The following is a 13,173-nucleotide window of genomic DNA, read 5'->3' on the forward strand; positions in this document are numbered from 1 at the left end:
TTGCCAGGTGCCTGGTTTTGGGGGATCTGGCAAGCCTAAATAGCACCCAAACCAAAAGCCTGGTTACCGCAGGGCATGGGGAGATGCCTGGTCATTAACCCCTGCCAGCCCCTACCTGCAGGCTGAAGCAGCTCCCGTCCCAGCCCTGGAGCAGAAGGAGCCCAGCTGGGGTGTGGGGAGGAGGTGGAGACAATACAGCAAGTGATGGGGGGTGCGGAGAAGAGAGCAATGGGGCAGGGTCTTGGGGAGGGAAGAGGTAGAGAAAGGACGGGGCCTCAGGGGTCTGGTTACCCACAATTAGAAAGGTGGAAACCCTAGATCCCCGCTGGCCCCCACTCGCTCTGCCCTTCCAGCTCGATGGTGAACCATCCATTCCTACTCTCTGAGTAAGCTTTTCCAACCAGTTGTGCATCTACCATATAACAGGTTGATCTAGGCTGTATTTTCCTAGTTTGTTTATGGGAAGATCATGTGACACAGTATCAGAAGCCTTACTAAAGTTGAGGGGTTTCCCCCCATCCACAAGGCTTGTTACCATGTCAAAGAAGGTTTGAGATGATTTGTTCTTGACAAATCCATGTGGGCTCTGTTACTTATCACCTCATCTTCTAGGTGTGTGGTGGGGCGACCACCCGCTCCTGCCCGGGAGGGGTTAGAAGTAGCCCTGGGGAGGGCTGTGGCTGGGAGAAAGCAGCTACTAGGCTGATTGGGCCACGCCCCAATCAGGCCACAGCTGGCCCTATAAAAGGCCAGTGAGCCAGGAGCTGGCAGTCTCTCTCTGGCCATAGAGAGAGAAGGACCTGGCTGCCTGGAAGCTGAGCAGGGTACCGAGAGTGGAGCAGGGCTGGGGGAAGGCCAGAGGAGCAGGGGAGCTCCAGGCTGGCAACTCCCCAGGCTGCAGGGCCTGGTCCTAGGCCCACAGAGATACTGGGAGGCAGAGGAAGTCAGCAGGTCAGAACCCCTTGCCTATGATGATTGGCTTATACAGACTGCAGTCGGCCCCAGTGAAAGGGGGCTAGATGGTGACTGGCAGTGTCCCATAGGCTGAGGCAAGGTGGGGATAGAGGGTGGGGGTTCCCCGGGGAGGGGAGACCCAGCTCTGTGGGTTATTACCTGAAGGGGCAGCACCCCAGGTAAAAGGGCATCGGGGTCCGGGAGGGACACGGGGGCCAGCGGCAAGTGGGACATTGGCCTGCAGAGGGCGCTCCGGAGCTGGAAAGAGCTAATTCCCTCAGACGAGCAGCAGGAGGAGCCGCAGGGGTGAGTCCTGCACAGCTACACGTGGTGGAGAATGCGGGCATAGGTGGTCCACCCCTGATACAAGGGGCGAGGGCAAGGACTGTGAGACTATTGCCCAAATCTGAGAGTTTGGAGACAGAAGATAGAGGACAATGGAAAACATGGACTAGTACTGGAGAGCCTGTGTGGCCCGGCTCGCCGAGCAGCAAGCGGGGCTGCTTCAGCAGGGCACATGGACCTTGTCAGAGGCCAGGCACCTGGGGCTGGAGGCCGGTGCCAAGGCCTAAAGACTGTTTTGCTTGTGGGTGACTGGGACACTTGAAAAGGGAGTGCCCCTACCGTATGGAGCAAGGAGGCTCCACCCGGGACACTATGGAACTGCGAGAGCGCCTCCTGGAGTCATGTGCAGTGATGAAGGCATGGCCCCAGCTGCCATATACCCCCAGGAGCAGGATTTGGGGATTCTTCCCCTGGAGGATTTGGAGTGTGTCTGTGAGGCCCCAGGAAGCCATCCTGAGATCGAACGTGCTTTACAAGGGTTTGAGCATATTTCAGTGGCATAGAGGATCATCCCTGGAGCAGCAGTGCCTCTCTCCCGGCACCCAGCCAAGCCTCCCGTCTGTCCTGATGAAGCCATGCACGACTTGCTTCCCAGGGACCCTGTGAAGCAGTGTCACAGTCAACTAAGTGTCTAGCCCTGTGGGCTGGGCCCAGCGTTCTCTGAATCCCCCTCCCCCTCAATCCACCTGGGTTCAGACAAGAAACCAAAAGGCAACATGAAAACATTTTACAAAATACATTAGAAACAAGACACAGGTTTGATAAAGGAGTGGGTGGGTGAGATTCTGTGGCCTGCACTGTGCAGGAGGTCAGACTAGATGATCATAATGGTCCCTTCTGACCTTAAAGTCTATGATTCTATGACAGCGTAGGCCCATTACTCATTGAGGAGGGAAAGACAATAACAGAAAACACAGCAATGGCTGAAGTGTTAAATGGCTCTTTGCTTCAGTTTTCACCAAAAAGGTTAACAGTGATCGTATGACTAACACAGTGAAAATCCGTGTAAATGGGGTAGGATCTCGGAGGCTTACGTAGGGAAAGAAGAAGTTAAGAAGTTAGACAAGTTAGATATTTTCAAGTTGGCAGGGTCTGATGAAATGCATCCTAGAATACCTAGAACACTGGCTGAAGAGATCTCTGAGCCACGATCGATTATCTTTGAGAACTTATGGAGGATGGGGGAGAACCTAGAAGATGGAGAAAGGGAAATATAGTCCCTACCTATCCAAAGGGGAATAAGGACCACCCAGGGAATTATAGACCAGTCAGCTTAAGTGTGGTAACCAGGAAGACAGTGGAGCAAATATTCAAACAATCAATTTGCAGGTACCTTGTAGCCGTGCGGGACTCACCCCTGCGGCGCCTCCTGCTGGTTGTCTCAGGGAATTAGCTCTTTGCAGCTCTGGAGCGCCCTCTGCAGGCTGGTATCCCACTTGCCGCTGGCCCCCATGTCCCTCCCGGACCCCGGTGCCTAGCATTCTCTGCAACCCAGGAAATGTCCACATGGACTCCAAACAAACTCAGACAGGATCTCTAACAGCAAACCCACGCAGAACAGGACCTCTCTGTCCGGGGATGCGGGTCCACATCAGACATACATCTCCAACCACCATCAGCTACAGATCCAAGGTTTCGTAAGCATCTCCTTACCAGGTCTGGGGCAGGCTTGATCTCCAGGACTTCAGCAGCCAGATACCTCCTGCAAACGAGCTCCGCTTCACGCTGACTGCCCTTGTGTTCCAGCAACACACAGGATCCATGCTTGAACACCCAGCCGGCGAAGGGAGGACATTTCAGAGAGGTGTATGCTGCCAAAGAACGGGAGTGCCTAGTCACCGTCACAGGCAGAGGGGCAGTAACAAAGCTGTGCCGATGACGCAGGACAGAACAGCACTAGGGCGCCGCTGTAAGGAACAAGGCGGTGACGACATCTACCAGTGACTCCCTACCACCGTGCTGTCCCTGACCAAGGCTCATCCTACCATCATGACACTCAGAGGCCACACTGGGCATTCGGTGTCCTGGGACAGAGCTACTGGCAGCCCCGAGGGCGGTGGGGAGCTGGGGCATTTCAGGAGAAAACAGATGATCAGTGTGATGAACAGAGCAATACTGGCCTAGGGAGGCCCTGCCCCTCCACAGGTGCACTGCATGGTCCCAGTGGAGGAAGAGTTTGACAGGACCAGGGTAGCCCAGGAGAAGGGGGACTGGGATGTTCTAATCCCAGGCAGTGTAGGGGATACACTGAGGGAGAAGAGCCTCTAATAGAGGAGGGGCGTATTCGGCTTCGCAGTGAGACAGGCCAGGGGCTGAGGCAAGGAGCAGGGCACCAGCAGACTCTGCTCCACACACTACAAGCTCAGCTAACTTCATCCGGGTGAAAGTCCATCCCCCCGCTCCTCTACGCAGTGCAGTCGCACACCTTCCGTTACCCCAGCACGGCTGGGTGTAGTGCAGCCCCTGTGTCCTCAGCACAGTCCCACACAGGCCCTGGCTCGGGTAGGAGCTCACGGGAATCTGCCAATGCTGGTGGCACTTTTCATGTCAGCAGCAGAGTTTGCTGTGAGATGACCTGGCCTTCGCCTCTTTGTCCTCCCCACATAGCCAGTGCCTGCCCCCTGGGCAATGCCCCAAGTCCCTGCCCATCTCCCTCTCCCCCATGCTGCTGACCTGCTGCCTGTGCGCCAGCGGGCTGTCTGGAGTACAACAGGCCATCGCAGGTGCCTGTGAGGGGGTTGCAGCTCACTCCAGCGTCACACGCAGGACACTCAGACTGACAGTCCTGCCCCGTATAGCCCGGAACACACCCTGCATTAGGAAACAGACACACATGAACCAACCCCTTCCCACCGAGGAATCCCCTGGGACGCGCCGCTCTCTGGAGCTCGGCAGGATCACCCCACGCAGGGCCACGCAGGGAGGTGCTCCCAAGCAAGGGGGAGTGCCCCTCCCAGACTCGGGGAGCAGAGACTGTCTGTGGACTTGGATCCCCTGCAAGGCAAAGGCCCGTGCTACAGCTACAGCCCCCAGGCTCCCTGACAGCTGTGGGAAAAACCTCCTGGCCCTGCTCTCAGAGGCAAGAAGGAACCGCTGCAGCCTGCAGGGAGCGGGGCAGGTGAATGGTTGCCCGGGTACCTGCTTTGATGTGCACAGCAGCTGTTGGGTCCGTTGCTGGATCCTCCAGGTTCACAAAGCGTGTCCCACGATAGAGGTAGTACGAGCCGGCTGTGCTGACCACCGCGCTGCAGCCCCTGCCCAGGGAGGTGCATTGTGCTTTGGCGGCTACCAGGGAGGAGAAGCTCCCCTCTGCAGACAAGCTTCCATAAAAGGATTTCCCAGAGACCTCCTCGTAGAACCCTGCAGGTGCAGAGGAGCCCAGCGGGTGGTTATTCCGGGATCAGCCTCACACATGCTCCATTGGGCAGATCCTCCCAGAAGCAAAGCTGCTGTCTGTGCATCCAGGGTGGTAACATGCCCAGCCTCCCAGCCTGTCCGCCCTGCGCTGCCCCTGGACACAAGAGCACTCGTTGCTCTGCACCACATGGAGCAGTGGCAGAACGAACCAGGCACACACAGTGATTGATGGCACTGCAGCCCCAGCAATAAAAACACCCACCCCAGACTGGACATCCAGGCTCCTTTCCAGAAGCCTAGCAGATGGCTCTGCAGATTCTTACCGTTTCTCTGCGGGGTCTGACACACCCAGCGGTGAGGTCTCTGGCATGGCTCCTCCTTCAGGAAGCCAGACGGCAGCAGCAGGACACAGACCATTTCACTAGGAACCTCTGCCGGGAGAATCCAGCTGGAACCAGAGAGTGGTGGAGAAGCATCAGTGAGGAGCAGCATGGTGAGGTGGTGGAGTGCCACATCCCACAGCACGCACTAGAGGGGTCACTTCCAGGGCACGGGGCTCAGATTAGCCACATAAACACCAAATTCACCGGTAAGAAAGACCTGGCACTGCAACTGAGTGGCTCACAAGGGCTTATGGCTAAGAACTTGGAATGGCCTCTAGCCTGACGTGCACCACAGCTGAGCCCTGTGCCAGGCTTCTGGACAAGGAGATGGAAGTTCCCATCCTCCCTTACACTTCTGCAAAGGTTGTGTGCAATGTCCAGCCACTGCATGTGCGTTCCTGAGCTCAGGGACAGCTGGCTTCCCACTGCCAGGGGGGCAAACTGCATGAGGCTCAGGGCTTCTTACCTTTGCAAATCCTTGTTAAAGGAGGTCCCATCGGCCCATTTGTGCAGAGAGCTCCTGCGGGCGCCATGCAAACCAGTCCAGACGCTCCAAGACAACGCCTCTTGCAACCAGCTCTAGGGTGAGCACAAGGCAGCTAGTTGTGTGTTTGACGAAGCACTGGACACCGATGCCAAAGGCTAAAGACATCTCAGCATCTGCTGCCCTAGCACAGTCACCTCCAGCTACAAATGCAATTGCCTGAACACTGACATCCAAGACAGCAGCAAGGGATGAGATGTTAACCCTCTGAGCGCCATGTCTGTGTGTTGGGGAGGGAGGGGCAGAGGAAGGATATGTTTCCTGTGACATCGAGGGGGAACACATCAGATCTATGTCCCAACACACCTGCAGGGCCCTCTGCAGAGAAACTCATGTTATGGAGAAATCCTGACGCAGAGAACTAAGCAGCACCTTATCACACCCTTCAGCCATTGCTCAGCCTCCGGGCAATGATTAGCACTGGAGAGACTCCACGCTATGGAATCTTGGTTTCAAGATTCTTGGTTTCTTCATATGGAGACGGGTGTTCAGGTCTGAACTCTTGGGGAAGCAGAGGAGAAGAGCAATGAGCAGTGGGAAAGTAAAGCCAAAATTCTCATGGCTATCCCACGGGCAAGGCTAATGGCACAGGGAACTAGCAAGCAAGCCCCCCGGAGAGTCCAGAGGGGCCCAGATGTCAGCTAGCCCTGCGACCGTGGCAGTGGGGACGCCCTGTCCCACACGCTGTGACAACGGCTCATGGGCTCAGTGAGGATTTGTCTGCTGCAGTTTGTGGCTATGTTTTAACTCGAGATAACTCAAGATACTCGGCAGTCAGTTAACACACGTGACTGTAAATGCTAATCTGCCTCGACCAGCTAACATGTTTAAATTCCAGCTTGCCTTGTCGGTCCTAGGACTTTCACAGGTGCTAGTTAACATGGGTTAGCGAAGAGGTTAACCCCACAGCCCTGGGTGGTCCCCTGGCACGAGGCAGCCTGATGTTACAGTCGTGTCAGTTTCCTCTAGCCTAGCCAGACCCCAGGGCCCAGTCCCCGCGGGGGCAGAGGGTACTCACCCGATCCTCCGGGCTGCTCAGCGTGAGGAGGCTCCCGTTCTGGAATCTCTGGCAGTACCTCAGGGCCTGACTCCATTCAAGGGCAGCACCTGCTACAACGTGGAGGCATTTATTTTTCCTGGATCTCCAGCCCGGGGCTCGGGGGCAATGCACGTCTGAGGGGAAAGACAAGGCACGTTTACTGAACCACGGCAGGATCACGGCACTCCACCCTCTGGCCAGCGTCCCCACTGCCCAGAGACGAGCTCATCGCTGTGCAGCTCAGCTAAGGCCGTGGTGCCCAAGCCGCTCTCCAAAGGGCCCAGGGTCACCATCAAAGCTCAGGGGCAGCTTCTCTGCCGTGTTCTGCTCCCTTTGCACTGCCCCGGTGGCATAAAAGGGGCAGAAATCCCTGCATAGAAATACACACACCTCTCTCTGCACAGGGTGGCCATGTGCCCCCAAACTGGGACACTTTCCCGAGTGCCCAGCAAGCTGAGCTCCGCAATGCTGGGGGGGCGAGGGGGGGAGAGATCTGCACCACACTCACGGATGTGCCTTATCTGCCTGCCTGGCCGCACGTCTGGGCAGCTCCTCCTGAGTGGCTCCCCAGGCTGGGAACGGGACAGCATGGTGGCTCCAGCAGGGCTCCTGACTGCCCGCCAACACCGTGAGCACCAGACCCGCGTTCTGGATCATGTGCTGCAGGGGGAGCTAATTAAATCGCAGCTGCCAGGCCCCATGGGGCTGGGGGGACCTGCTTGCTCCTTGAGAATGGGGCTGGGGTGAGGGAGCGGCATGTAACCTCCCCTCTAATCCCACACTGGCACTGCCCCTCCCCACTGGCACTGCACAAATGCCCCGTTTTGCCAAAAAGTTGGGATGTCCATGACAGAGTTTTAAAAAGGGACTGTCCTGGCCCCCAGCTCTGCAGCTCTTAACACAGAAGGAGATGAAAGGATTGGGGTCCATTGTGTTCTGGGGTCCCTGGGGAACCATCACCAGCTGAGGGAGGTTAGAGCAGCCCCCAGGCTACCCTAGCCTGCTCCAGGAGCTGGCTGGTCTCACCTCTCCCGGGGGCCGGGGGGGCGGGAGCCATCCGGTTCCAGAGGCTGCCCTAGGCTCAGGCAGAGCCAGTCAAGCCCCTGCCCTGCTCTCCCTGGGGCTCCCACAGCCCAGCAGGGAAGCAGCTGAAGGAGCAGCCAAAGCTCCTCTCCTTCCCCTGCAATGCAGCAGGCAGCCAGTGGAGGAGCTGCTGAGCAGATGCAGCAGGGAAGGGGCAGCAGGTGCCCTGCTGGGAGAGGCGCTGCCCCCACCTCCAGAGAACAGCCGGAGAAAGTCACACCCTCTCCTTCTCAATGGGCTGCGTGCTCCAGGGCACGTCCGCTAATCCCAGCCGAACACAGAGCCTGCGGCGCAGCACCTTCCAGGCCACTGTTCAGAGCCCTGAAGACAGAGCTGGCTCCTGAGCTGTGGGGCAGGGGGTGCCCCATCCAGCCAGGACCCCTCCTGCTTAGCCATATAGGAAGGGCAGGGTGGCAGCCCCCCAGTGGCCTGGCCTTGCTCCCAGCAGGAACATGCAGGGCTCTGGCCGAGTTAGCCACTGCAGATATGGACAGGAACCTCCCGTCCCGCAGTGTGCAGAGGGAAGGCGCGAGGGCTGAGGGGCATTTAGGGAGGGAAACCAGACGTGCGAAGGACACTCTTCATGATCACCTTCATCTAGTGCAAAGCGTAGGGCCTGGGAGGAGCACTTCTGCAGGAAGAGCCCTGGGCTCCTGGGCTTGCGAAAGACGCAGAAGCCGGAGTGCAGATTCTGGAGGCGCTGGTCCGGCAGCAGGCGGAAGGAGCTCCTCCCATCAGAGGAGCAGTCTGACTTGCACCCCAGCGAGACTCCATCCAGCCCCACCTGCGGGGAAGACACGGGATGAGTCACACATGCAGCCACGAGGCTGGGAGAGGGGCTCTCATCAGGGAAGGGAATTCGGTGCAAAGCACAATTCCTAGAGCCCCACCCTCCCCAGCTCCCAGAGTGCCCCTAAGCAGCAGGGTTTGCCTACTGCCCCGGAGGGGGAGAGTGGCCTATCGCACCCCTGCCAGGGATCCCCCTGGCCACCTTACAAGGGTGGGGTCTACACATAACAGGGCTGACGTGCAGCATCCCCTGGCAATGGGACACGTCTAACGCCGACAGGGACTCGTGTAACCGACAGGAGGCGCCATCACTCTGGAGCGGAGACATTACAGGAGAGGGGAGACGACCACAGCTGCCAACTTTCACGCAGTAAATAAGCCCCCTGATTTTCACAATAAGCCCAAAATCAAGCTAATCCCATTTCAAAACAAGGCCAAAACAAGCCAATCCCTAAGAACCCCAACACTCTAGGTGACTAGATCCCCCGGCGTGCAGTCTGGGACTGTGGTGGGCCCGCTGTGCACCCCTGACTCTCTCCCCCCCTTGCCCCTGCTTGCCGGGAGCCAATCAAAAAAAGAAGCAACAAGCAACTCACAAGCCAATTTCTTCATCGGTTTGGCAAGCCTGGAGATGACCTGGCTCTAATGTGAAGTTGGATCAACAGGAGCAGCATGTAAACAGCCACCACACGCCACCCTCCACCCTAATGGGAAGGCAGCCCTGCCACAGCTGAGCAGGCAACACCATCTCCCTGGCCCAGGGAAATCCAGGTCTTTCCCTGAGATTACAGAGAGGGGCTCAGTTACCTTAACCAGGACCAGAACCGAGATCAGCCCTATTCACAGCCTGGTGCTCCACAGAGCCAGCCAGATGACCAGCCTGGGCCTGGAGCTGGTGACCTGGACATGAAGGACTCCATGCAGTGCCGCGGGATGTCAGCTCCATTTACCAGCAGACACGAGGAAGACGCAAGGCTGCGGAGTCGGCCATCCAGCTGCAGTCCCCAGAGGGAGTTCTTGGGGCAGCACTCCGCAGCAGGCTCCACGTAGACCAGGGCACGCTCTGGATCCGAGCACAGGACTGAGGGGTGTCCCACAAGCCAGAGCAACCCGAGCCACACGAAGCCAGCAGCTGGGGGAGCAGAGTAGACTGGGGTGAAGACCTTGTGTGGGGGCAGGAGCAACATACACTCAGTCCAGGACGGAGGTTGGGGGCACATGCATTTGCACGGAGGTTTAGCCAGACCATGCTGCAGAGGAGAGACCCCGAGGGCAATCTAGCCAAAGCAGTGACCTCACTCTGGGGCCATCCCTGGAACGTGCCACTGGGGCGTGGGTGACCTAAGTGGCCTTTTGACTCCCAGTGAGGAAGCAGGTTGCTCTGGGGAGACCTGGGTGGTGCTCTGCCCTCTCTGGGTCTGTCTGCATGGCAATGTTAGCCTAGGCTGCAACCTTCCCCCGTCCACATACAGAAAACCTCTCACCTGAGTGTGGTGGTGCCTTCAGTCAAAACAAGCTGGCCCAGCCGGGGGCAAGGGCTAAAGCCAGGATACCACTTGCATGCAGGCTGGAGCCCACCCACTTTGCAGTGAGGACACAGGCTAAATCACCTGAATGCTGATAGGCCTCCAATGCCTTCCCACAATTCCCCTGTGTGCCCTGAAGAAAAGACGGTTACTCACCGTGGTAACTGTTGTTCTTCGAGATGTGTTGCTCCTATCCATTCTAGTTAGGTGTGCGCGCCGCGCGTGCACGGCTCTCCGGAACATTTTTACCCTAGCAACTCCGGTGGGCCGGCTGGGCGCCCCCTGGAGTGGCGCCGCTATGGCGCCTGTTATATACCCCAGCCGGCCCGTCCGCTCCTCAGTTCCTTCTTGCCGGCTACTCCGACAGTGGGGAAGGAGGGCGGGTCTGGAATGGATAGGAGCAACACATCTCGAAGAACAACAGTTACCACGGTGAGTAACCGTCTTTTCTTCTTCGAGTGATTGCTCCTATGCATTCCAGTTAGGTGATTCCCAAGCCTTACCTAGGCGGTGGGGTCGGAGTGAGACGTGGCAGAGTGTAAGACTGCGGAGCCGAAGGCTGCATCGTCTCTTGATTGCTGCACCAACGCATAATGGGAGGCGAAGGTGTGGACAGAAGACCAGGTGGCCGCTCTGCAAATGTCCTGGATGGGAACATGGGCCAGGAAGGCGGCCGACGAGGCGTGCGCTCTCGTTGAGTGAGCAGTGAGGCGTCATGGTGGCACGCGAGCAAGCTCGTAGCATGTCCGAATACACGCCGTTATCCAGGAGGAAATCCGCTGGGAGGAGACCGGCTCACCCTTCATGCGGTCGGTGACTGCCACAAACAGCTGGGTCGAACGCCGGAAGGGCTTCGTCCGCTCGATGTAAAAGGCAAGGGCCCTGCGGACGTCCAGGGTGTGAAGCTGTTGTTCCCGAGGGGAGGCGTGCGGCTTCGGGAAGAAGACTGGGAGGAAGATCTCCTGGTTGAGGTGGAAGGCCGACACCACCTTAGGGAGGAAGGCCGGATGTGGTCGAAGTTGCACCTTGTCCCCGTGGAAGACGGTGTATGGTGGTCCAACCGTTAGAGCATGGAGCTCAGAGACTCTTCTCGCTGATGTAATTGCGACGAGGAAGGCTGTCTTCCAGGAGAGGTAGAGCAGAGAGCACGTGGCTAGAGGCTCGAAGGGCGGTCCCATAAGCTTGGCCAGAATGAGGTTCAAATCCCAGGTTGGGGCAGGACGCCGCACCGGCGGGTACAAGTGGTCCAGGCCCTTAAGGAAGCGGGAAACCATCGGGTTAGAGAAGATGGACCGACCTCCCATAGATGGACAAAAGGCGGACACTGCTGCCAGGTGTACTCTCAAGGAGGAGACTGCAAGACCTTGCTCCTTAAGGTACCAGAGGTAGTCCAGGATGGTAGGGACCAGGACTACGAATGGATTGAGCCCTCGTTGATCACACCAGAGTGCGAATCGCTTCCATTTCGCAAGGTAAGTGGAGCGAGTGGAAGGCTTTCTGCTCTCTAGCAGGACTTGCTGTACTGCCGCCGAACAGTCCCTCTCTGTGTGGGTCAACCACTCAGGTACCAAGCTGCAAGATGGAGGGACTGCAGGTTCGGATGGCGGAGTCTGCTGAAGTCCTGGGTGATGAGGTCCGGCCATAACGGAAGGGGGATGGGATCCCGAACGGAGAGCTCGAGCAGCAGGGTGTACCAGTGCTGCCTCGGCCAGGCCGGAGCGACGAGTATGTCGCGGGCTCTGTCCCTCCGAAGCTTCAGTAGCACTCGGTGCACTAGCGGGAATGGAGGGAAGGCGTAGAGGAGACGATCCGTCCAGGGGTAAAGGAAGGCGTCCGACAGGGAGCCTGGCGAGCGACCCTGGAATGAGCAAAACAGGTGGCACTTCCTGTTCTCCCTGGAGGCGAATAGATCTATCTGGGGAAACCCCCACCTCCGGAAGATTGTGTGGACGACATCTGGACGGAGGGACCACTCGTGGGAGAGGAACGACCTGCTGAGATGGTCGGCCAGCGTGTTCTGCACTCCGGGAAGAAAGGATGCTTCCAGGTGAATTGAGTGGGTCACGCAGAAGTCCCACAGGAGCATCGCTTCCTTGCAGAGCGGGGAGGAGCGGGCTCCGCCTTGTTTGTTCACATAAAACATCGCTGTGGTGTTGTCCGTGAACACCGCTACGCATTGGCCTCGCAGACGGGTGTGGAAGGCGTGGCACGCCAAGCGAATTGCCCGCAGCTCCCTGACGTTGATGTGGAGGGAGAGCTCCTGGGGCGACCAGAGGCCCTGGGTGTGTAGGTCGCCCAGGTGTGCCCCCCAGCCCAACGCCGAGGCATCTGTCGTTAGAGTCACGGACGGACGAGGAGGGCGGAACGGGACTCCTGCACATACGACCTCTGGGTCCAGCCACCAGCCGAGCGAAGCGAGGGTAGGCTTCGTGACCGTGACTACTTTGTCCATCGAGTCGCGGTGTGGGCGGTACACCGACGCCAGCCAAGATTGAAATGGGCGAAGGTGCAGTCTCGCATAGGCGGTGACGAACGTGCACGACGCCATGTGGCCCAGGAGGCGTAGGCAGGACCGAACCGTTGTAGTGGGAAAAGCGTGCAGGTCTCGGATGATGGAGACCATCGTCTGGTGCCGGGCGCGAGGGAGACAGGCCCTGGCCACCGTGGAGTCGAGGACCGCTCCAATAAACTCCACCCTCTGAGATGGAGTCAGTGAGGACTTCTCCACATTGACGAGAAGGCCCAGTGCCCGAAATAGGGAGAGTATCTCGGCAACTTGGTCTGTTACCAATTGGCGGGATGGCCCGCGAACCAGCCAGTCGTCGAGATAAGGGTAGACATGAACTCGACGACGGCGGAGGTCTGCAGCAACCACCGCCATGCATTTGGTGAAGACCCTCGGAGCGGTGGATAGGCCGAAGGGTAGCACCGCAAACTGGTAGTGCGCACCGTTGACCACAAAACGCAGGTAGCGTTGATGGGGAGGGTAAATAGCAATATGGAAGTATGCGTCCTTCATGTCGAGGGCGGCAAACCAGTCTCCCGGATCCAAGGAGGGAGTGATGGTCCCCAAGGTCACCATGCGAAATTTGAGCTTGATCATGTATTTGTTGAGCTCCCGGAGGTCCAGAATGGGTCTGAGGCCTCCTTTCG

General features: G+C 58.1%; 1 protein-coding gene across 7 annotated transcripts in view; it reads right to left on the reverse strand.

Moving 5' to 3' along the window:
• LOC123352472 overlaps nucleotides 1-13,173 on the reverse strand; it is a 66,609-nt gene that overhangs the window by 34,758 nt on the left and 18,678 nt on the right. For all 7 annotated transcript variants that reach the window (XM_044992637.1, XM_044992636.1, XM_044992640.1 and 4 more), the window contains exons 13-20: nucleotides 9,445-9,626; nucleotides 8,297-8,489; nucleotides 6,602-6,756; nucleotides 5,506-5,618; nucleotides 4,980-5,104; nucleotides 4,438-4,659; nucleotides 3,973-4,110; nucleotides 2,953-3,110 (exon numbers count right to left, since the gene is read on the reverse strand). In XM_044992637.1, coding sequence (XP_044848572.1) covers nucleotides 2,953-3,110; nucleotides 3,973-4,110; nucleotides 4,438-4,659; nucleotides 4,980-5,104; nucleotides 5,506-5,618; nucleotides 6,602-6,756; nucleotides 8,297-8,489; nucleotides 9,445-9,626 — 1,286 coding nt within the window. The remainder of the gene's footprint in view (nucleotides 1-2,952; nucleotides 3,111-3,972; nucleotides 4,111-4,437; nucleotides 4,660-4,979; nucleotides 5,105-5,505; nucleotides 5,619-6,601; nucleotides 6,757-8,296; nucleotides 8,490-9,444; nucleotides 9,627-13,173) is intronic.

Source organism: Mauremys mutica, chromosome 18, assembly GCF_020497125.1.
Source record: "Mauremys mutica isolate MM-2020 ecotype Southern chromosome 18, ASM2049712v1, whole genome shotgun sequence".
Classification (NCBI taxonomy): domain Eukaryota; kingdom Metazoa; phylum Chordata; order Testudines; family Geoemydidae; genus Mauremys; species Mauremys mutica.